The sequence below is a fragment of the Carlito syrichta genome, unplaced genomic scaffold, assembly GCF_000164805.1.
Source record: "Carlito syrichta isolate Samal-C Ts95f unplaced genomic scaffold, Tarsius_syrichta-2.0.1 Scaffold301784, whole genome shotgun sequence".
Taxonomy (NCBI): domain Eukaryota; kingdom Metazoa; phylum Chordata; class Mammalia; order Primates; family Tarsiidae; genus Carlito; species Carlito syrichta.
Window position 1 is genome coordinate 517,957 of NW_007245880.1, and position 24,218 is coordinate 542,174.

A 24,218-nucleotide genomic window follows, 5' to 3' on the forward strand; every position below is an offset into this window, starting at 1 on the left:
ATACCTAACCCTTAACTGTACCCCACAATATCATAATAAAAAATATTGATATAAAAAAAAGAGATGATAGAATCAAAAGTAAAAGTAGTCATGTCCATTTTAAATCCTTCATTTTACAACCGAGGAACCTGAGGACTTGAGATGGGGGATGACTTGCCCAAGGCTTCACAGACAAATCATGGCAGAGCTGGGACTAGAATCCAGAATGACCAACTCCTACACTGATTCTTTACGGTGGTATCTCATAAAATTAGAGAATTAGAGAAGATCTTGGGGGACCTAAATCAAGACAGAATGGAAAAAAATGAAAGGAAATAAACTTATTAACATTTAATTAAAAACTTCAATGACCTAGGAACGGTGCCAGATGTTTTTACATATTTTTAAACCCCATTTAATCCTCTCAAAAAAACCAGGAAGGAGGTATTATTGCCATTCTGCAGCAGTTGAAGCCAAGGCTCAAAGAAATGAAGTTATTTGTCCTTGGTCACATGTGTGACGGTCTCAGTATTTGAACCCAGGTCTGCCTGTAGGCAGAACCTGGGTTTTTCTACTCCAGCAGACTGGAAACATTAATTGGTTCTCGAGATTATCACGGATGTGATAAAACCTGGGACAAAAGTTGGTCAAGACTAGCAACATCTGCCTTTTCCTGTGTTGGGTAGGAAAAGGAGTATAATTCTTTCCTCAGGCAAGAAGGCAGGTGATGACCAGAGTTAGCTACTCTCTATTCTAATGTCATAATTCATATTGTGGAGAAATTATCACCTGAATAAATTTAGGGTTTCCCATCCCATTTTAGACGTTATAACTCCAATACCTATTTTCCTTCTGGCCCATGTACTCCCTCTGCTCTTATAAGCACTATTTTTTTTAAGCCCAACCAAATGTCTTATGTTTGCTTTTTACACAGATTACTTGAAAATTTTTGAAAATAATTTGCTTCTGTAACACTGTTGCTCAGTAGCTATGAAATCCTTCTCATTACTAAAATTCTTCTATGCCAAGTTTTTTGAGAAATTAGATTACCTTCTGATGAATTGTTAATAAAAATTAAGGTTATAGCCAGTAGCACTGGGTATCTTTGGGCTCATGGCCAACAAATAGGCCATCTGTGTGAAAGAAAACAGGCTAACAACTTTGGACTCTGGTCTCTTGTGGCTACATTGAGCATTGACCTCACTGGTGCTCACTCAAATTAATTGCCTTTCAGGTTGTGTTTTCTCATCATAGAAACTTTCTTTTCTCAATTCAAACCATGTGGGTTAAAAACGAGAAAACAAAAGCCCAAACTGCACCCCACACCCCAAAGCCCCTCTGTCAGGGATCCCAAGTGGCCCCGGGAGAGCTGTTAGAGGTCTGAGAAGGGTTGGTCATCATCGCATACCATACATAGGTGGAGGGCTTGTTATTCTCAGTTTCCCGCCTATGAGAGGATACCCCTATTGTTTCTGAAAATGCTGACCGGGACCTACACTTCCAACAAAAATTCCTCTATCCCTACAGCAGCAGCAAAAGCAGCAGAAGCAACAGATAAGTATTTTGATGAATTGCAAGAGGGATAGGGCTTGAGTGCCCCCAGCCCTGCTGATACCAAATGCCTTTAAGATACAGCCTTTCCCATCCTAATCTACAAAGGAAACAGGAAAAAGGAACTTAAAACTCCCTGTGCTCATACAGAAATGAGACGGTTACAGCCTGCTTCTGTGCTGTTCCTTCTTGCCTCTGACTTGTAAACAAGAACTAGTAGAACGTGTGAATGGAAAGTCACCAACCTGTGGGTTTTTGAAAGGATCCTTGGAACCTCATGCACATCTGCGGAAACTGGATGGAGAGATTTGGGGAAGCATGGACTCTTTAGCCGGCTTAGTTCTCTGTGGAGTCAGCTTGCTCCTTTCTGGTAAGGTTTGACTTTATTTTTTAAATTTATTGTTTTAAAAAATAGGAGTAATGACTTCGGGGCTCTCTCACCAACTTTTATGAGTGCCAGTTAGCAAGGGGTGACTGTAGTAATGCCACTGTTTCTCTGAGACTCTTCAGTTAATATATGGAAGGATTGAAATGCAATGTCCTTGCAGCATGAACTGATTTTTCTTGAGTTTCTCTTCTGGATGATTGCCTCCTGTGCTGCTACAGACTCTTAGGGGACTGATTAAATCATCTTATTTGAAGAGGTTTGCTTCATACATTATTTGACCATACATTATTTTCCTGCCCCTCATTCTGGAGCATTTCTCTAAAAAAAAAAGAGAAAGAGAAAGAAAGAAAGAAAGAAACTTGATTTTACCTGCTTCAAAGAAAAATCTTCAGTAATTAAAAAAAATAAAATTTATGCTGAGAATTAGGAGGGTCTACTTAAGGCAATGTACAGATTGTCATTGTCAAAGAAGAACAAAATTGCTTTTCTATTAAAGAGATTGTATCCGAATCCTATTTTAATTAAAGCAGTCAAATTCTAGCCTTTTTGTTTTTTCTTATAGTTAAGGTCAGAGAGATTTAGGCTATGTAATTTTTGTTTTAAATAAAAAAAATTATTTTAAAGAAGTAAAAGTAATTGGCATGTGGTAATCATAAGGTGTTTACTGGTTCAATGAAGAGAAAATTTGGGCACTTACCAATATTACTGGCACAGGTTTCAAAATAAATCAGTTGTAGAATTAAGGATGGTTGGCCAGGATGTTTTTAGGTTTAGCTGCATATTGCTCAGATTCTCTTGATAGTAACGTGCCTCTGTAGTTCACTTATCCTATGAGATACAGGCTAAAAGGATCACCAAAACCTGAACTGCAGATAACAAATACAGTATCTTCATCACCAGTCTTTCCTCTTCAGTTTGAAAACATTCTAATGATTATAATGAAAATGTAATTGATATTGGAGATAAATTTGGGAAAATTTACTGAACTTAATGGGTGCAGACTAGATTATAGTAATAGAATTTGATCCAAATGTACATAAGTATCTGCTATATTATTTCTGCATTTTCTATAGGTTTGAAATATTTTATTAAATGTTCAAAAAAATGTACAAATCCAGTTAGATAACAGAATTGCATATAATTTGTTTTACAGCCCTTCAGTTTGCTTTCAACAACCAATATATTGATAAATTAATTATATTTTAAGGGTAAGATCATGGGGGGGGGGAATAAAGAATACAAACTATCCATGGGGTACTATGCTCACTACAAAGCCCAAACCTCACCTTCATGCTATATTCTTATGTAACAACTCCTCACATGTACTCCATAATTCCAAAAAAAAAAAAATGTGTAATACAAATTGTTGAAAATGAGACATTATTTCGAAAGGTTTCAGTATTTATATAGAGATTATTTATATTAATGTAGAAATAATGTTAATTTCTCCAATAATATGCACCTTAAATAATTATCATGCTTCAATTTTTAGTTTTTTTTTTTTTTGAGTGCCGTATTTATCAGTGACATTAAATCAGGAACTGTTTCTATACAGAGGATTATGGTAACGCAAAGCCCACGTGTTCTTAGTTTCTCTGAGGTAACTTTTAGGTTAAATAATACACAGACATAACAGTTTTAAGTTACTTCCCCCCAACCCCAAAGTGACTATGTTATGGCACTCTGAAATATAGGCTTAGAAGAGCTGTCATAAAATCAAACAAAAGGCTATGTGGCCAAAACTGTTGTTCCACGTCTAGACCTTAGTTCCCTGAGGAAAAAAAAAAAAAAAAAAACAGCACTGACATCAAGAGGGAGAGGACCAAGGAGAGGAAGGAGGTCATGTTCTTGTTGGAAAGGAAGGTTGATGTTCGCAGGGTTGGTTTAGGTAGGTTTGCTGTGTTGACCCAAACTTGCATTTTCAGTCTAAGCCTCAAAAACTTGCATTTTCACTCTAAGCCAAAAATGCTCAAGGCTTGGTAACTGCAACAATAAGAATCCAGTTTGGTCATGACTATAGCCAGAGGAGTCTGTTCTTTTTTTTTTTTTTTTTTTAATTTTAAAGATGTGGGATACAATTCAGGGTTAGGTATACCAATGTTCATTATGCAGGTCCCCTTGTTGATGAGGTGTGCCTCTCCCCTCCACTGGCAGTTTCTCATGACTGCCAATCCTGCCCCCACCCCCTAACCCTGGCAGTTTCCCACTACTGGAAATTATAATTCCTTTTCTTATGGTATTGCGATAATTGTTCAAGGTTCACTTATGAGTGAGAACAAGTGATACTCAGTTCATTGTTTCTGTGATAGATCACTTAGTATTATAGCCTCTAAGTCAATCCAAGTTGCTGTGACGTTCATAATTTTGTCCTTCTTTATGGCTGTGTAATATGCCATCATCTATATATATCACATTTTTAATTTAATTTAATTTTTTTATTTTGTTTATTTTTTTGAGTTGGAGTCTCACTCTGTCGCCCAGACTGGAGTGCAGTGGCTGCTCCTCGACCTGCTGGGCTCTGGCGATCCTTCCACCTCTGCCTTCTCTGTAGCCGGAATTACAGGTGCGCGCTACCACGCCCGGCTAATTTTTTGATTTATTGTAGAGATGAGGTCTCGCCTGTCCAGGCGGGTCTCGAACCCACGGGCTCAGGCAATCCACTCACCTCAGCCTCCCAAAGGTGTGGGATTACAGGCTGAGCCACCGAGCCCATCTTGTATCACATTTTTAAAATCCAGTCCTTTTTTGATGGGCAGCATGGTTGGTTCCATGTTTTTGCTATTGTGAACAATGCTGCAATAAACATACGCGTGCAAGTATCTTTTTCATAGAGTGATTTGAGTTCTCCGGGTGTATTCTCAGTAGGGAGATTGCAGGGTCATATGGGAGGTCGATTTTTAGATCTTTTAGGAATTGCCAAACTGTTTTCCATAGAGGTTGTACAGGAGCCTATTCTTTAAGCCAGATTCCACTGGTAGACTTTAGCAATGGAGCAACAGTCTTATGGCTTGTGGGTTTATCTCTCTAATCCAGTGAATTCTCATTCCTTTTCTTCTGAACACACGAATTGAAAAAAAAATGCCACATTTGCCTCAATGAAGGTGACTCTGGGTGGCAGAGATACCCATGGGAGGGCTGGAAAAGGTATGTAGCTTTTAGAAGCCTCCCACAAACCCTCCTAGATTCTGGAGCTTTCCTCTCTCAACTGAAGATCATTGCCAATTTTAACTTACAAGCAAGTTCTAATAAACATACTAGTCCTTTCTTACTCACTATCATACTAGCTTTTTCCTATCCTTACTATTAGGCTGCTCTCTCTAAAGAGTTGTATATACAGAGAAACAAGCTGAAGATTAATGACACTTTCTGCTTTATTATAGTATATCCTATATAATCAACACTGATCAAATGGGAAGTCTCTGGTCTCATGTCTTCGTACCTCTTTCCTGTGTCATTTGACATTTTGAATAACAACTGGATTCAGAGACAGCGGACATCTTGTCTGGGATGGCAGAGAAAAAAATGCAGTTATAAGGTCAGGGAAGTGACCCCAGATGAAACCTCCTCGTTAGTGCTGGTCTTGGACGATTAATGCCAGGTCTTAGTAATCAAGGGTGGGGGTCTGGAAGCTGGGATCAGAGACACCCCTTGGAATTATTCTCAGAGGGAGGAGTTTTGCTTTTTTCACAGATGCTCCCTTCCAAGCATTGTCTTATGGGAGGTCTAAGCATTTCCCTTTCTGCTCCGCCCTGAGTTTCCTGGAAGTGTCCAGTTCTTCTAAGACCTCTCTCCAGGAGGGTAGGAGTCTTCCAAGTCCATCTCAAAAGACTATGTATATCCTCTGGGGGATTTAGATGGGTGGACTCTACATTCTTCTGAAATTATCAGTTTATCTCCTGAGCCTCCGGCTCTCAAAAGATAGCTGCATAATCGTGTCACCTGTTTATTCCCTGTGGATGGTTTACTGGTTAGCACATAGAATCAGGATTTAACATGATTTATATAGGCTGAAAGGGTGAACTAAAACTAAAAGATGCCATTGCAAAATAGGTAAATATAAAGTTCTGTGTTTGGTTTAAATAAATAAATAAATAATGTATGTTTAATGTGGGAGAAACCTGGTCTGTTGAAAGTTCTCGTGAATGGCACCAGGTTTTGGGGATACACAAAACTCACGAGAGCCAACACAAACCCTACTTGCTAAAAAGGTATACACAAGCTGAAATATGTTCTATTAGTGGAAACATAAAACCCAAATCAGAAATAGTAATTATTTCACTTAAATCTACTGGTTAGAGCACATCCATTAAGCATTGAAGACCTGAGGATTTTGCCAGCAAAAACAGTAGGCAAGCTGAAGAAGGAGTTAAAAGCATGGCTGATGACATCAAAACCCAAAATGGATAATCACAGCAAGTTATTTAATTTCTGCCACGGGTTTCTCATCCTTTATGGGTGAAATAACCATTTTCCAGGGTTGTTAAAAGGATTGAATGTGACGATGCATGTACAGAGCTTTGCCAGTAAGAACTTTCTTGATAATTGAAGTTTGTGTGATCAAAACAGAAGTCTTGCTACAAGAATCACCATACTGGGCAAAACTGATTTAATCTTCCCTTGGATGTAGACACGGTCTCCTTTACAAAACTTCAGCATAGTCTAATCCTTCAAAACCTGTGCTGGTCGCTCCCCACTTAACAAGCCGGAATACTTGGTCTGCTACCCAGTGCCTCCCCTCCCCCATCCATTCATTCTTGCTTGTGTTCATCCCTGCTTGGCTTGCCTGCTGCAGCCAGGCCCATTCTCCAGTCTATACAGTCTTTCCTCTTGATTCTTGTCTATGCTGTTCCATCCATTTGGAAATGGCAAGTTTCATCTCCATTCTGCAAACTCAATTCAACTCAACTGGTCTAGGCTATCTCTTCCTCCTGATGTTCTTCTCCTACTTCTACACTCCTGTACCAAGCAGGTTGGGTCTTTGAGGTTTGGGCACATAGATTGAGGCCAACTGGCTGCTAAAATCTCTGACAACAAATGCTTCTTTTTGGTTCTCACTATTCCATGTATTTTAATGCTTAGTAATATTTATTGAATGGAGTTTTCTGGTCATAGTAAGAAACTGTTGGTGCTTTATAGCAGACTTGAAAGAAAAAGGGAGCACTGTAGAAAGGATTTCAGACACAATGAAATAATAATAATAGTAATAATAGGTTAATTTCATGTACATTGTAATAGTCACTCATCTCAAAAAGTTAGCTTATGTTAAATATTTGCTGTAAATATAGTTAAAAGAAAATTTTTTCCCCTTTAGGTGTGAGAGATAAAATATACACTCATAAAAGTGGGTTTATCCGGGGCTTTATTTAAAATGAGGTATTATGCAATTGTTGAATATTACCTATAACAGATACACATTTTCTATTTAGTAGCCATTTATTGAGTTATTGCACGTCAGTTGAACATTCATTCATTTCCTCATCGATCCTTTCAATAAGTTAAGACCTATTGAGGGTTGACTTTGGGTCATAGACTGTACTGGAGACCAGGAATATAAAAAAGATGGGTCATTTTTTTCTTCTTTCTAAGTTCATAGTTTATTTCAATAGCTTTGGGATGTACAAATAGCTTTTGGTCTGGGCTTTAAGTGTACCTACCACCCCTACCTGTGTACATTGTACCTGATAGGTGATTTTTTTGGTCCCTCCACCCTCCCCTCTCCCCCTTCTGAGTCTCCAGTGCATCCATTATACCATTCCCTGTCTTTGTATATCCTTAGTTTAGCTCCTACTTATAAGTGAGAATATGCAGTGTTTGTTTTTCTGTTCCTGTGTTAGTTCACTTAGGATGATGTTCTCCAATTCCATCCAAGTTGCTGCAAAAGACACTATTTCATTCTTTTACATAGTGGAATAGTGCTCCATGGTGCATGCATGCAACATTTTCATTATCCACCGATTAGCTGATGGGCATTTAGGTTGATTCCACATCTTTGCAATTGTGGATTGTGCTGTGTGACTCAAGAAGGTCCTTGTAGGTCATTATAAGTAGCTTGTACATCATCCTGTACATGTTGAAATTCTGCAGGGTATTTGTTCTATCATATCTGATTTATGTCTTAGAAAATTCACTCTAATAATAGTGTGGGGGATGGATTAGCATGGCAGAGACTGTAGGCTGAGACCAACCTGACTTCCTAATATTCCAGGTAAGAGGATTGTGGGAATTAACAGGGGTCTTGAGTTTAGGAAGTGAAACTGCAGGAGTCAGTGATTAGTTGCATATGGAAGCCTGAGCGAGAAGAAGGAGAATACTCATTGCTTCACATTCTGGTTTGGATAGTGGTGGTGCCAGCATTCAGCATGCTGGGAACACGCAGAAGGAACGGGCTAGAGATAGGTTGGGATGAAGCAAATAATTATTTTGTACATGCTGATTTTGAGGTTACATGTACAGGGTGATATTTAACAAAATCTGGCTCTCTGGATCTGAAGTTCAGAAGAAGGGGATTGGGCAAGAGATTGAGACATAGAAATCTTTGGCTTATGGTAAATACAGCCACGGGCATGGATATGTTCCAAGACGCATGTGAAGGGATAAAAAAGAGGAGAAGGGCCGGGCCTGGTGGTTCAAGCCTGTAATCCTAGCACTTTGGGAGGCCGAGGTGAGGAGATTGAGCCCATGGATTCAAGAACAGCCTGGGAGACTTGGCGAGACCTCATCTCTGCAATAAATCCAAAAATTAGCTGGGCGTGGTAGCGCAAGCCTGAAGTTCTGGCTACTTGGAAGGCTGAGGCGGAAGGATCGCCGGAGCCCAGCCAGCCGATGCTGGGGTGTCCGTGAGCTGGCCATTGCACTCCAGCCTGGGAGATGGAGTAAGACTCCAACAACAACAACAACAACAACAACAAAAAAGAGGAGATAGTCAAGGATATGATGAAGAAACAGGTAGGGAATTTTCAGGAGAAGCAAAACTAGTCAGATTCCTTTCCTGGGATTTTAGAGAACTGCTTTGGTGGTAGCTACAGAAAAAGAATTTTTAGAAGACAGTAAGATGGAAGCAGCAGTGAGATCGCCTCTGGGTCTGGCATGGGGCATCAGCCTGCAGATGTGTTATTGCAGAGAGCCAGCTGCGTGGACAGTATCACCAAAGTAGACCTGGAAAGAGTGTCAGAGGAGTGGCTGGCATCACTCCTCGCCTTCAGGAAAGGGAATGTCTAAAGTTGCCTCCCTTATTTCTGTAATTTTAGACTGATAACTCTATTCCCACCCATCTGGCCAGACGATTCCTTAACTCACATCACATGTGCAGGATGATTTTTAGATCTAGCCATGACTGCTTCCCTTGAGCCCCCACCCCCACTGCCTCCTTTTGTCCATTCAGGAATCTGATTATCCATCTCCTGGTGTTCCTTCCCAAGGGCTGCAGGAGCAGGTGTGAAGACGGGAATCTGCCAGATGGAAAGAGTCCTGACTCTTTTCAACACATCTGCTGATTAGAGGGAGTGCGTTCCCATAGCCTGGTGGTTCCATGTCTAACACGGTGTGGTGTGACAAAGGGAAGGAGACAAGTTAAAGGCCAGCCAAAGGAGCCAGTCAGGCACCGAGTTGAGAGGCATCAGGGATGGCTGCCATTTGCTCTTTGCTTGTTACAGCCCCTTGCCCAGAGCTTGACCAGTGAGGTGTGTGGGGGGGTCACACCCATCTCAGCAGATCTGTCAGCTTTCCCGCTTTTGTTAGAGGGTGATATCATGCTTCCTGGGGGGAGCACTGGAAGACAATGCCCAGCCACTTTCCTCCAGATACAATAGGCGGAGTCAGGAAGGCACTATTGACATTGCTGGGGCTGGGGAGGCACTCACTGCTCCGTGGCTGTAGCACGGTGAACCAGCTTAACCTTGGCACACAGGGCCTGGGTTGTGCAAGGCGTCTGGCTGCAGAGCCAAAGGAGACTCCACCCTAGGGACAGGAGTGCAGTCGACATCTGGGAATCTGGGATGGCCTTCAGATTACGATCCCTGTGTCAAAAGCAACTACAAAACACTAATAGTACCAGTAACAGCTAAAATGACTAGATTGAATGCCTCTATGTGCCAGGTTGTTTAGTATGACTTTTAATATCTCACAGCACCTTACCCAATAAGTGTTATTCATTTTTGTAATAGATGGGGAAACCAAGGCTCAAGAAAAGTTTAAGTGATTTGTTTGAGGTTAAAATATAGTGGACATCCATTTTTCTGGGCTACCTGACTTCCTTGCTTTTTAAAAGCTGCCATGGTTTTCCTCCATGTGGCTCTGATGGGACTGCCAGTCACTGATCGCATCTAACAACAGCTGTTGGTTCAAATAGAGAATGCACAGCCCAGCAAGGCCAGTTAGAGTCTTTCCCTTGGAATGGATGAGGACTTTGAAAACAAGATGCCCTTTTTCTTCACTAAGGACACTGTATGCCTAGAACTACCAGGTTTCCTGGCCACTTGAAGGAACTGGTCTTTAGTGGGAGAAAATGAGACCAGTAACACAGAAAAGATCCAAGATAGGCACACTAATAGTATTTGAGCCCTCGGCCCGGTGATTTTAGGTTAGAGACCATCTTTGCCTCTTCCAGTTAAGTGAGCCAGTTTCTTTTATTTGCCCGAGCTATTTTGAGTTGGCTTCTGTCTCTTGAAAGTGAATCATCCTGATTGAGCACATGTCTCAGTAGGAAATGATGGAGACAAGAGTTAAACTGAAAATGACCTGAACCCAAATCCTGGGCTCTTTAAGACTCTTTACTGTAGTGGTCTTCTTACTAGGGTTTTATGGTCGCCTCAGGCTGGTTCCTGGAAAATGGCACTAACAGGACTTATTCATGTGGTTTGGGGAAATATATTTTAAAATACACTACTTAAAAGTTCTTAGAACTGTGTAGGTAAATGGTAAGTCCTCAAGGCAAATCAGATATTCTTAAGGTTTGCTTATAAACCAAGCTGGCGCTTCTTATGTTGTCTTATGCTTGTCCTTTCAAAGCACATTTCCATCCACAATGTAAAATAATGTTGATTTCTACAGGCAACTCCTATTCCATGCCATGCAGATGAGGCTCCCTGGCTTCCCTTGGTGTAGTAAACCTGGCTTTGTGGCAGGGACGAGGACAGAGAAACTTAGAGCCTAGGTTCTTAGGCTTCCACTAAAAATCTGGAGAGTCAGCTGGGGGAATTCCTTCCTGTGGCTCAACCAACTGGCAAGATGGGGCTCCTTACTTTGATCCTGCCAGTCCCCAATGTCCTTTCTTCTTTGGGTCTTGACTGAACAGAGGCTCTAGGATGATTTGTCATTTGTAGTTCCCTACCTCATTTATCCACAACATATTGATTCCTAGTTCTTAACAGTTTATTGAATCCAGTAGAATCTGCCTCACTTCTGATTAAGCTTGTTGTTGGATTTTGGATGGATCCATCCTGGAATTGTGTGTGTGTCTGAGAGAGAGAGAGAGAGAGAGAGAGAGAGAGAGAGAATAGCTCTGCCCCCATCTCACCATATCTTTCCTCTAATTTCATTTTCCTTTAGTCACAATTCTACTTTGTGCCCAATACCCCTTGTATCTGGAAAGCACTTTCCAGTTCTTTGGGGTTGATTTAAACATCCACCTATTTAAATGTTCATTGCTACCACTTTAGAATCAAAGAGGAGAGTGGGATGGCCACTGGTTGTGGCCAGCAGCTTTCCAGGAACCAGGCTTTGTCTTCCTCACACACTTCATGTGATGCTCAGGCTATCACTCTCCAAGGGAGGTGTACTCCAGTCATACCAGGCTCTTGGCAGTCTCCAAACATTCACTTTAAGGCCTTCTTGCCTTGTGTATGCTGTTTCCTCTGCCCTGAATGCTGTCTTCCCCTTCTTTTCTTTACATGCCTGACTTATTCATGATTAGAGGTTTAACTCAGGTGTCATTTCTTCCAAGACGAGCTTCCTTAAAATCCTTGCATGGGTTAGCCTATGGATTTTGCCCTAGCCTGAGGCAAAAATATGACCTGAGGGCAAAGGCATATGTGCAGATAGATTATTTGAAATAATGGTCCCAGGGAGCAAGGCTGAGGGACTAGAGGAGTGAAACTGTATAAGGGTGCATTGTCAAGTCGATGGCGGCTGCAGGAACCTGGTGTGCCAAACTTGCCAAGCAGCCACTTAAAACTGTTCACCTGGGAATGAAAGAGGGAAGCATTCCTCCACTGCTATTTCCCTGCTTTGCTCAAGGGTTACGTAGACGTGAGAACCCAGCAGGTTACTGTGGGTGAGGAAATGAGATATACTTGAACGAGCTCTGGGTGAGCTACTTTGTGATTGTATCTCTTCAAAACTCAGAAGTGGCCCCTACAGAAGCAGCTAGCATGAGGGCTGGGGTGGGGAGTTTGCACTGGTGTCCAAGAGGTTTCAGACACCGGCACCTGGTGTTTATCTCTGTCATTAAATCACAATGGACAGTTTACTGGCTGGTTTCGCCCACTGGGCTTTGAGATGTGTTTGGCATTTCAGTATCTCCAGGACCTAAGAAAGTACACTGGCTGGCAGAGAAATGCTTTAATAAATAGCTCTGGCTGGGCTTGGTGGCTCAGCCTGTAATCCCAGCACTTTGGGAGGCCAAGGCGAGTGCACTGCAAGAGACTGCGGGTTCTAGACCAGCCCGGGCAACTTGGCGAGACCTCATCTCTACAATAAATAAAAAATCAGCCTGGCATGGTAGCATGTGCCTATGGTTCCGGCTACTTGGAAGTCTGAGGTGGAAGGATCGCCAGAGCCCAGCAGGTTAATGTTGGGGTGACTGTGAGCATGCCACTACACTGTAGCCTGGGTGATAGATTAGACTCCAACTCAAAAAAATAAGTAAATAAATAAATACATAAATAAAGCTCTGCTTTGGGTTAAATGTTCTGAGCCAGTGTTTTCCTAAATATATGATCTATACTACTACTGGCCTGCAAGATGATTTTATGTGGTGCTTAGGAGAATATATTTAATTAAACATATCTTTGTATATATATATATATATACCTATCTAGATAGATAGATAGATGTGTGTTTATCATATCAGTCATGAGAATTCATGAATATTCTTGCTTAATATGAGGCTAAGAAAAAAAGGTGAGCTAATTCTAATAAAATAGTCATGAAAAAAATTGTGCAAGTAGCATGTAGGATCAGTGAGAATCACAAATGTGATGCATGAACGACTGCAGCTGGGGAGACACTGCTTTAACCAGATGAGTTAGGTCCTTGAGTCCTGTCCTTTTTAGAAGCGACGATGTGTTTGCATGTATGTCTAAATGAATAATATAAAAGCAATTTGGGCATATAATTAATATTATCCTAGTGACATGAACAAGTGAGACAGAGTCTCATAATGATTAACCTGTCTCAAAGGACTGTCTTGAACTCTAATACCAAGAAACCTGGAAAATAGACATTTGTTAGTACAATGACAGAAAAAGACTTAGTTTACTCCTTGGGGACAGCAGTAGGAATTCCTCACAAAAGGTCTGACAGTCAGCAGACCAGTGATAATGCCCATCTGTGGAGGAATGGTTGGTCAGATCTGCTCATTCGTTGAAGCAAACATTTATCGAGCCCTTTCTATGTTCTATGAATTTGCTAGGGCATTGGAGTTCCAAAGGTAGTTGAGAGAGCCACCTGACCTCAAGTGGCTTGCAGTTTGGTGGGTGAGAAACCCTGCCCTGATAAAGGCAGATGGAAACATGGAAGCTGGAGTGAGTAAACCTCAGAGAGAAAAGGGATCTCACCAAGAGGGTGGCACTGAGAAGGGTGAACAGGATTATGAATTGTGGAAAATCAGGAGTGGAAGTGAGGCATTTGAGGCAGAGGGAAGAACGTGAAAAATGTGGGATAAAAAGCTTGCAAAACATGCATGTGGTGCTCTGTGCAGCTACACTATAGGGCACCTTGAAGAAAGTGGCAGGGATTAAAGCCAGGAAGATGGGTTGGGAAGATCATTTGGTTTGAGATTGGCTGAGTGGGCAGGGAGAGAGACACTGATGGGAGTTTCCAGGATGTAGGATGAAGCTGTGTGAGGGAGTGAGCTGGGCCAGGCCTGTCTGGAGAACAAGAGGAGAATAGCAGGTTAGGTCTGGAAACATCTGCATCAAAGGGGAGAGGAAAAGGAGACTGAGGGTCCTGAAAGGATGAGCCAAGGGAGGAGGGAGCTTCAGCCATGTCCAAAAGTTGTAGAGGCAAGAGCAGGATAGGGAGAGAGACTAGAGAATTTGACAGTTGGGTGTTGTTATAAACTATTTGCAGTTGAATGGGCAGGACTTGCGTTGACAGAAGGTGAGGGGATGGAACAGGTAAGCATGGATTCCTTTTTGAGAGATGTCTCATGTTCTGGTAGGTTCCTGTTTTCGTGTGCTTTCCTGTAAGCTTGGTTGTAGGGTGAACTGGAAGTAGAAGAGGTCAGGTCCTTCTCTCTGCCATCATTGATTCAAGGTGCTAAAAGGCTAAAACTATTTGCAGTGAATGGGCAGGACTTGCGTTGACAGAAGGTGAGGGGATGGAACAGGTAAGCATGGATTCCTTTTTGAGAGATGTCTCATGTTCTGGTAGGTTCCTGTTTTCGTGTGCTTTCCTGTAAGCTTGGTTGTAGGGTGAACTGGAAGTAGAAGAGGTCAGGTCCTTCTCTCTGCCATCATTGATTCAAGGTGCTAAAAGGCTATGCAGGGGTTTGAAGGGAGTAGGGAAAGGCCTCTTCCATCAAAGATATCTCTCCTTCCCCTGCATGTGGTTTCCAGATTACTTGAACTAACAACAACAAAAAAGGAAATTGTTTTAGTTTAGTAAATACACTATAACAAGAGTAGATGTTTTCACGGAGGGGCCACATACTAATTGTTACTTAGAGTAACAGAATATTAGGACTGCCAAAGGCTAAACAGATTGCTTAGTCCAGTGTTTCTGAAGAATCTGCACAGACTTCCAATTGCAGGAGAGATTTATATCACATCTTTTTTTTTTTTTTAAGTTGAGCATTATGCGGAGCTAACTATCTTAAATGCTGATTCGGTTCAACCTACTCATTACACATATGCTGACAATGAGCCCAGAGAGTTTAGCACTTTGCTCAGATTCACTCAGCTAACTAGAGGCCATGTTTCTTCACTTTAAGAATTAATGGAAAGCAATGTAGATTACAATTTAATGGATGTCCTATGTAGTTAGACTGCCTGAGCTTACATTCTAGCAGCATTACTGTATTGATTAGCTATTGCTGTAAAAAAAAAAAAAAAGACTCCCAAACTCATTGACTAAAACAACATTGATGATTACTCAATGTGTTTTTGGCTTATTTGAAATTCAGCTGACCTATGCTTGGCACAGCTGGAGGACTCTGCTTCTTGCTCTGTGTATGTGTGTGGGTTTTCTAGATGACCCTGCTCATGTCATCCTTCTTGGATCAGTAGATTTACTAGGGCATGTTGTTGTCCTACTGAGATTAGAAACACACAGTGTCCAAGTAGTAATAAGTAAGTGAGGCTTCTTAAGGCCTAGTCTCAGAACCAGCTGTCACTCCCAAAGTAACGTGCCAAGCCCAAAGTCAAGGGCTGGGAAGTACATTTTGCCCACGTTGAGGCCAAAGCACATATGTGGATGCAAAGAAAGTGAAAGAGTTGGGGCCAACAATTCAATCTGCTATAACAACTACTAGCTTTGTACTGTGGTACAAGTACTTGGCTTTATCTATAAAATATACATCCTAATAGTACCTATTGGCTGAGCGCGATGGCTCAAGCCTATAATCCCAGCACTTTGGGAGACTGAGGTGAGAGGATTGCCTGAGTCCACGGGTTTGAGGAGAGCCTGAGCAACTTGGCAAGATCTCATCTCTACAATAAATCAAAAAATTAGGCAGGTGTGGTAGCACGTGCCTATCGTTTCAGCTACTTGGAAGTCTGAGGTGAAAGAATCGTCTGAGCCCAGCAGGTCATTGCTTGGGTAGCCATGAGTATGCCATTGTACTCTACCCTGGATGATGGAGTGAGACTCCAATTCCAAAAAAAAAAAGTACCTGCTGTGGGTTTTTAGGGAAGAGTGAGTTAATTCATGGAAGCCATTTAGAACAATGCTCAAAATTAGAAAACACAAAGTAAGTGTTAGCATTGTCACTAATTTTATCCATTTAGCTGTCACTACCTGTGCATGATTGGGCTCACCAACAGTGGATCTGTGACTTCACAAGTTGGGCTAGCATAAGTCCTTCTCCCTCCACAGAAGGGTTTGAAGGAGTGACCTTCTGAAGAATCCTCAGATCATACAAATTATTTTTTCTCTTATAAGTGCTTCATAGGCACTGACACCAGGCTCCAGGCAGCATGAGCTTGCTTTGTGCTGCCTGGTCCCTCCAGCCCTCTGGGCCCTGTGTATTTCATACCCAGCATAGGCAGTGATTTTTACACAAGCTATCTGCCAGGAGGTGTGGAGCTGGAGTCAGAAACACACAACAGCTGTAGAAGCTCAGTCACATTCAGCGGCTCCCAATAGGCCTAGACACAGCCCTGACTACTAAGTGACTCTAGAATACATAAACCAGCCACAAAATATGATTCCAACATGAGTAATACATGAGTTGTGCCAGCTGCTTCTGGAATCAAACAAAAGACAGTGTTGTTGCCAGCCAGGAAAAAAAAAATCACCTTTAGCTACATCCTTGTCTTTCCATTAAGGCTGTGGAGAGCCAGTGACTCAAACCAGCACTTATCATGGGCCCCCTTTTTTATTTTCTAGAAATCACTTTCTGATGAAACTCATGGCTTATAACCCCTACCAAATCCACATTTTCACCGTATGTCTAGGTGGTTAAGAACACAGACTCTGGGGTGGATGAATCTGAGCTGAAGCCCCATTCAACAATGTGGTAGCTATGTGACCTTAAGTGAGTTGTTTCACCTTCCTTTTTTTTTTTTTTGAGTTGGAGTCTCACTCTGTCGCCCAGACTGGAGTGCAGTGGCACGCTCCCGGCCACGGCAGCCTCGACCTGCTGGGCTCCAGCGATCCTTCAGCCACAGCCTTCCAAGTAGCTGGAACTACAGGTGCGCGCTACCACACCCGGCAAATTTTTGATTTATTGTGGAGATGAGGTCTCGCCAAGTTGCCCAGGCGGGTCTCGAACCCGCAGGCTCAGGCAATTCACTCACCTCAGCCTCCCAAAGTGCGGGATTACACCGAGCCCGGCTCTGTTTCACCTTTCTGTATGAGGAGGATAATGATGATATCCTCATTAAAGCGTTGTGAAAATTACATGATATGAAGCATATCAAGTGCTTAGCAAAATACAGGCTTATAACAAAGGCTCAATAATATTGGCTATCATCATTATTTTTAAAAATCTCTTCCTATGCTACCAGGGTAATTGCTCTTAAGGCTACCTTGTCTCGGATAATCTGTTTAAATGTTATTCCATTCCATTCCATGCTCCCTCAACACATCTCATTTCTTTCCAACCCTTTCTATTTTACAAATGTTTTTTGATCTCCTATTCTGTACCTGACACTGGGTCAGATACTTAGCAGATATGAACAAATAAAACACAGAGCCTTGCTTCTAGGGAGGCTCTGTTGGGGTGTCAGTTGCAGCTAGACATACAGTAGATTCCTGTTATATATGGTAATTGTGTTCTATAAACCAAGAACACAGGCTCCTGCAAACCTCTGGCCACAACATTTTAATCAACAGTCATATATAACCCTTTTGTAGGTTTTGGTTTAAAGGCAAACCATTTGATCGACATGCTGATTCGTTAACATTGAACTTATAGCCAGTGCTCCTCCTGCCTGAACCAAGTTTATCCAACATGTATTTTCTCTGGAGACCCATCACAGCCTTGTGGTGCTTAGGAACACCGCACAGCACTTAAACACTACATTTGGGAACCATCGTAAATGATGAAATTGCCAAAATAAAGCATAAAATGCAAATATTTAAATCACTAAATATAACACAAAAAGGACATGTGTTGACAGTGTGAGAGCTGAACAGAAGGATGCCTTGTCCCACCTCAGCTCAGAACCTGTGTATCCGGGGACTCTGTGCAGTATTCAAATACTGGAAAGCACTGCCAGTATTGAATTTGAGGTTACACACAAATTCTAGCCAGTAGACAAATTCACAGATACAGAGTCTGTAAATAATGAGACTGGACTGTATATACAAATGACTATACAACTCAGACTGCAGTAAGATTTCCATAGAAGTACAGCACAAACACAGCGCAATGCAGCATGCATAAGAGAAAGATTGGTTCAGTGTCAGATAATCAGGTTCTACTAACTGAAATCAGACTTTCAGACACAAGAGGGCATTTCTGACAGAAGAGACAGTGATGATGGGAGCATGGAGGGATATAAGTATGTGCTTAGATGTAGCCAGATTACCCAGATTGGGGTTAGTGGCTGGCTGGAAGGACTTCAGCTTCCATCATTGTATAGTATAACCACGATTTGACTGGATTTTCTGAAGCAGACCTCTCCCAACCCACACCCATGACAAGACCCAACACTCTGAGATACCAAATCAATGTAACACAGACTCAACTCCACAGTGTTAGTGAGTAACACAGAATGTTCAGTGGGTCAAAGAAAGAGATGATTTGTGTTGTACAGTGTGCAAATTTAATAAATTAATGAGTAGACATCTTTAAATTCCTATGACTAAATTCCTTTCCGGTTCCCAGCCAACTCAGTTCTCTCTCCTCCCTTTCTTCCACTACCTTTACTATTCCAGACAATTCCACTTTTGCACACACCCCTCCCACCCCTGCATCACCACTTGCATATACTGCTCTGAAAAACACAAACCAGGTAGCCATCCAACCCCATTTCCTCTGGAAATCTTAGCAGAAGTCTTGTATGGTTAGTCAAGCATAGTTTTCAGTTTTTACTCCATCTTCCATTCTCTGCTCCAAGTCCTTATCCCAATATTCACCCAGTAAAATATTGCCTCCATATTTTAGCACAAATAATACAAAAGTACAAGCTCCCAGATTTGCCACTCCCTATCACTGCCTCTGGCAGTCATTCCTGATAGAATAAGTATTTTCTCATCTTAGAAGCATGATCCATGGTTTCTGCAGTTTCTGAAGAGCCTAACCCAGGCTCTAGCCACACCAGATATTTGATAAATGAATACATTTCCATTAAACTGATGACTCTGGGGAAAGAGATGTCTTTGTAATGCTTTCCTCCATAAAATTGATATGCAATTTTCATTATTGTATCTTACCTATTTCACAGCAAGGTTTTATAAATTTCACCACAAAAATTCTATACATTGCTTTCTAATAATTCTCATAAATCTTCCAAAAATTTTGGCTTTGAACTTAACAAAGTAATTATAAATTTTATCTTGAAGAATAAGCAGAAAGAATAGCTGAGAAAATTCTGAAAGAGTGATGTCTTAGGAACAGCTCTACTGTATCTTAAAGTGGAGTATACTACTATAATAACAGTGCACCATCCCAAGAACTTGGATGCGTGGGTCAACAGACTGGAAAGACCAGAACCAGACCTGAGTTTATATAAAAGTTCAATATCTTATGAAGAGCACAAATCAGTAGGGAGAAGAATAACCATTCTGGGAAAAATTAGTTGTCTGTTTAGAAAAGAGAGTTGCTATCCCAGCACTTTGGGAGGCGGAGGTGAGAGGATTGCCTGAGCCCAGGGGTTCGTGACCAGCCTGGGCACCTTGGTGAGACCTGGTCTCTACAACATATTAAAAAATTAGCCAGCATGGTAGTGCATGCCTGTAGTTCTGGCTACTTGGAAGGCTGAGACAGAAGGCTTGCTGGAGCCCAGCGGGTTGATGCTGGGGTGGCTGTGAGCCTGCCACTGCACTCCAGCCTGGGCGATGGAGTGAGACTCTGACTCAAAAAAAAAAAAAATTACTTAAAAAACTCATCTCCTAACACACACCAAAATAAATTCCAAATAAATTAAAAGGTAATTATAAAAAATCTTAGGCCATCGAAAGGTGATGAAAGTGAATATATTTTGAATTTTCATATGGAGAAGTACTTCTTAAGTTTATAAACAATGGAAGAAGCCACAAAAACAAAAATCACTTGGCTATATAAATCTTTAAATTGTTAATCCAACAATAAGCAAAATTAAAAGGCAAAAAAAAAAAGAGAAGAATACTTGCAATGAATCTGGTAAATAAAAGATTAAAATACTTTTGTTTAAAAAAAGCTCATTTAAATTGATAGGAAAAAATCATACATCAATAGAAAAAGGGGAATACAAATAATTCACAAAAGGAGGAAATACAAATGACTTCTGAGCATGTGAAAAAGTTCACCCTCTAAAACAGATTAAAATAAAATCAAAACAAGATCTCATATTTCAATGTCAAACTAGTAAAGATTAAAAACAAGTGAGACTATTCGATAACACATGGTCAGGGTCGGTGAAATGTTCACTCTCACACAATGCAGATTTTTAGAAAGAAATTTGGCAGTGTAAACCAAGAGCCTTCAAAAAGTTATGATAAAATTAAGTAAACATTCAGAATTTTAAAAAATAGCATTTGATTTCAACCTAGGAAAGGCTATATATTTTGGGTTCTGTTGTTTCTTTCTATAAATATTCTAGAAAAAAATAAAGGCTGTATACCAAAAATGTTAACAAGGGTTAAAGTGTTCCTAACCATTTCTTCTCACTGTATTTGGATAGAGTGGATTGAGTGTTTAAAAAAAATTTCACAATAAGGATATATATTTTTAAATAATTTATATTCAGAATTGTTCTAATAAGACTATTAACTAAATTATTTTATAGTTGAGAGATACTCTTTGATGATTATTGTTCTTAAATCAGTATCACCTAACAGGATGAAAATGATTGTAAAAGGACCCACATTTATCAGAATTGCTATCTATTTTAAGTGCATTCAGTGTTTAAGATTATTGCATTAATTAAAGCAGTATTATAGAAAAAAGATTCCAGAGACAATATCTTCCCTGGACATTTTTATTGGGACATTCAGATGGTCTATTGAAGGAAGAACAAGGAGACACAGTGATAAATGTTTCTTCCACATTATTTAGTAGATTTTAAAAGTTTAGGAATAAAAACTATAATAATAGGAACTCTGTAGTTACCAAAGTTAACAGATGTGCTTCTTAATGCTGAGAGAAACCTATACAAAGAGGACTCAAAAAACCCTAAAATTATCTTTTGGAGGAAGGGCCCCTGGTAGTACAGGCTTTCCCTGCTAGGCAAGTGTTCTAGGAACTCACTAGCATCAGTGTACCAGCTACTGTTGCTGTGAGAGGCTGCAGTCTTCTTTAGTAAATTTTTTTTTGGCGATTTCATATGGGTGCCCACATTGCTCTGAGTATTCAGCAGTTTTTGACCAAAATCGGCACGACCTTCATTCCACACCCTCTCTACACCAGATATTGCTCAGAACAATTTTGTGTGTATTTGTTTCCCTGGATGAAAAAAAATCCCCAAAGGGAAATGTTTTGCCAGTGTAGAAGAAGTGAAACAAAATAAGGCAGAAACACTAAAAGGCCTTGAAATTGACAAGCTCAAAAACTGTTTTGAGCAGTGGAAAAAGTGTCTCGATAGGTATATTGCAGCAAACAAAGAGTAGTTTGAAGGTGACTGAAGTTTAAATATGTAGGAATAAACACACAGTTTTTAAAATAAGTTAATTCTGGGTCCCCTCTCATATGTATGTGTCAAAACAGAAGGGCAAGGAGGGAGAGAGAGAGTCAGAGAGAAAGAGATTGAGAGAGAGACAAGTTTGGTAGTTTGGTTTAAATATCTGGTAACTATTATCTTTAAACACAATCACAGTTGTATATGCTCTGTTGTATGATGGTAGCAGAGAGAGAGGAAAACAGAGTTCTCAATCACAGGATCATTGACTATAAGCCAGAAGAAACACCATGGGAAGTGAAGTCACAGAGCTAATCTAGGTCTTCTGATGCTGTCATATTGTTGAGTAATGCCTGAAACAGATGCTTTTCTCTTATCCCTGGACCTCCTCTTATCACTTAGATATAACACAGAAGGAGGAATGAGGAATGGGGGAAGTGTAAGGGTAAATATCAGAAATGGGGTTAGAATGTCATATATACATCATCTGTTAATAAAAGAAATCTGAAATAATTGGGGATGTCTAGGAATTCCCAGCATCAGAATGGCATCTTTCAAAATGCTGTGTACTTCTGACTCTGTGTTTTGTTCTTCTCAATCTTTATAAATCTTGGGAGTTGCAGTCAACTGAGTTTGAGTAGGGTGAAGACTACAGCCTGCCACTCCTCTCCACAATCTTCTACCAGGGTTTTCTTTGTCATGTCAGTTGCCATATGATACATCCAATCCTGAAAGCCAATGTCCTCAGCTTATTGCTGCTCTTTAGTACCTGTATCCACATTAATTACTAGTGCAAGTATCATCTTTATATGAATCTCCCATTAACTGCAGGCCAGTGGCTTTCAAACTTGCTTTATGGAGCTCAAAGAGTTCCAAGGAGGTGCCTGCAGGGGTGCCACAACTGGTGAGGGTGAGGCTTATTCCTGGATGTCTCTGGGCCCTTCGCCCCAATTCAACCAGAGTAGTTATACTTTTTTTTAGGTAACATATTATCTTCTCCATAATATTTTATTTGGTAGAAGGATGCCTCTGCTTAAACACCACTACACTGGGGACCTACTAATATAAGTTGTTGGACTCGCTCTGGCAAAGACAGCTCGGATCTGGGAGTGATTGATGCGTATCTTGTATGAAGAATTATTGGCTAAGCCACTAGTAGTCAGAAGCATAGGTTTTAAACTGAAATATGAGGTATGGAAAGTTGACTTGTATTTTCCACTTGTTGTAGACTGGAGACCAGATAATTATGCCTGTGTGCAAAGGCTGGTAATGCTTTGACTGAAAGTTTGAGTGACTGACTATTTTACAAAAGGGATGCATTTTAAGTTATGAACTTTATGACACTGACTTTTGTAAAGCATGGTAAAGCGTGCTTGTTAAAGCAGAGTTTTTGAGTGGATGAACTGTTATGTATACTTAGAGAGTTAACATTATCTCATTTACTCTGTGACATTTATTGCCCACTGATTTTAGTGTTTCTACCGGAGCTTGGTGACTCTGTTGAATGTGTGTGGTTAGTCCCTTCTAAGAAAATTTGAAATTAGCCACATGGACTTCAGCAGCCAGGTTTTAATTTCAATCACACGCAATAGAGCAAAATTTTGACTTTCATTGAACACATTCTACGTTATACAACCTAAGAACTAAAATAAATTTAATCTAGTTTTTAACTCTTTTAGGAGCCAAAATTAGAAGCATCAGTAATTTGATTTAAAACTTAGGACTCTGACTGGTTAGTCCCATTTTAAAATTTTGAATCCAGAAATTTTAGCCTTTAATTCCTAGAGCACTTATTTTTCTCTGTAACCCTAGAGTATGATATGTGTCAGCCTTAGATGGGGTCATATTTCATAATTAAGTAATCCACAAATTAAAATTTGTTTTCATGATCCCCCTACTAGGAGACAAACCTATTTAAATATTGCATGAATAAGGAGAATGGAAACTTTAGCAATGCAGCTCAAATGCCAGGACTTGGAAGAAGCATAGTTCTGAGTTTTCAGAATGTATGCCAACTGTGGCTCATTCTTGTCATGTTTGTGTTGCTATTCTGGACTGTTACTACATGAAAAAAGAGAACAAAAATGTGTTAAAATAATTTTTTAAAAGAATTCTGCTGGATGTGGTGACTCATACCTGTAATCCTAGCACTTTGAGAGGTCGAGATGGGAGGACTGCTTGAGTCCAGGAATTTGAGACCAGCCTGGGCAACATACTGAGATTTCATTTCTCAAAAAAAGTAAAGAAAAATTTAGCCAGGCATGGTGGAGAGTTCCTGTAGTCCCAGCTACTTGGGAGGCTGAGGCAGAAGGATCACCTGGGTCCAAGAGGTTGACGCTGCAGTGAGCAGTAATTGTGCCACTGTACTCCGGTCTGGGCAACAGAGTGAGACCATGACACACACACACACAAAGAGGATTCTTGTCTTAGTGTACCATTATTGAGCTGAGTACTATTCATTGGCTCACTCTCTTTACACCTCAATTTTCTTGTATATAAGATTTAAAATATTACCACAAGCTTTAACTTGTCCCTGTGATGGGCTCTGCAGGCAGGTGTCACCTTAGGGGAGTCTGATTGTCACATTTTGCAGAGAACAAACCTCATTTTCTCTTGATTAGTTTTACAACTTTAGGGAATCATAAATGATCACCTTTATC

The 24,218-nt window shown here is 40.6% G+C and overlaps 1 protein-coding gene across 3 annotated transcripts in view; it reads left to right on the forward strand.

Annotated features, from left to right (window-relative positions):
- The first annotated feature begins 1,408 nt into the window (after positions 1-1,408).
- Positions 1,409-24,218, forward strand: part of TEK (TEK receptor tyrosine kinase) — a 122,692-nt gene continuing 99,882 nt past the window's right edge. For all 3 annotated transcript variants that reach the window (XM_008055229.1, XM_008055230.1, XM_008055231.1), the window contains exon 1: positions 1,409-1,900. In XM_008055229.1, the coding sequence (XP_008053420.1) occupies positions 1,849-1,900 (52 nt within the window). In that variant the 5' untranslated portion in view covers positions 1,409-1,848. The remainder of the gene's footprint in view (positions 1,901-24,218) is intronic.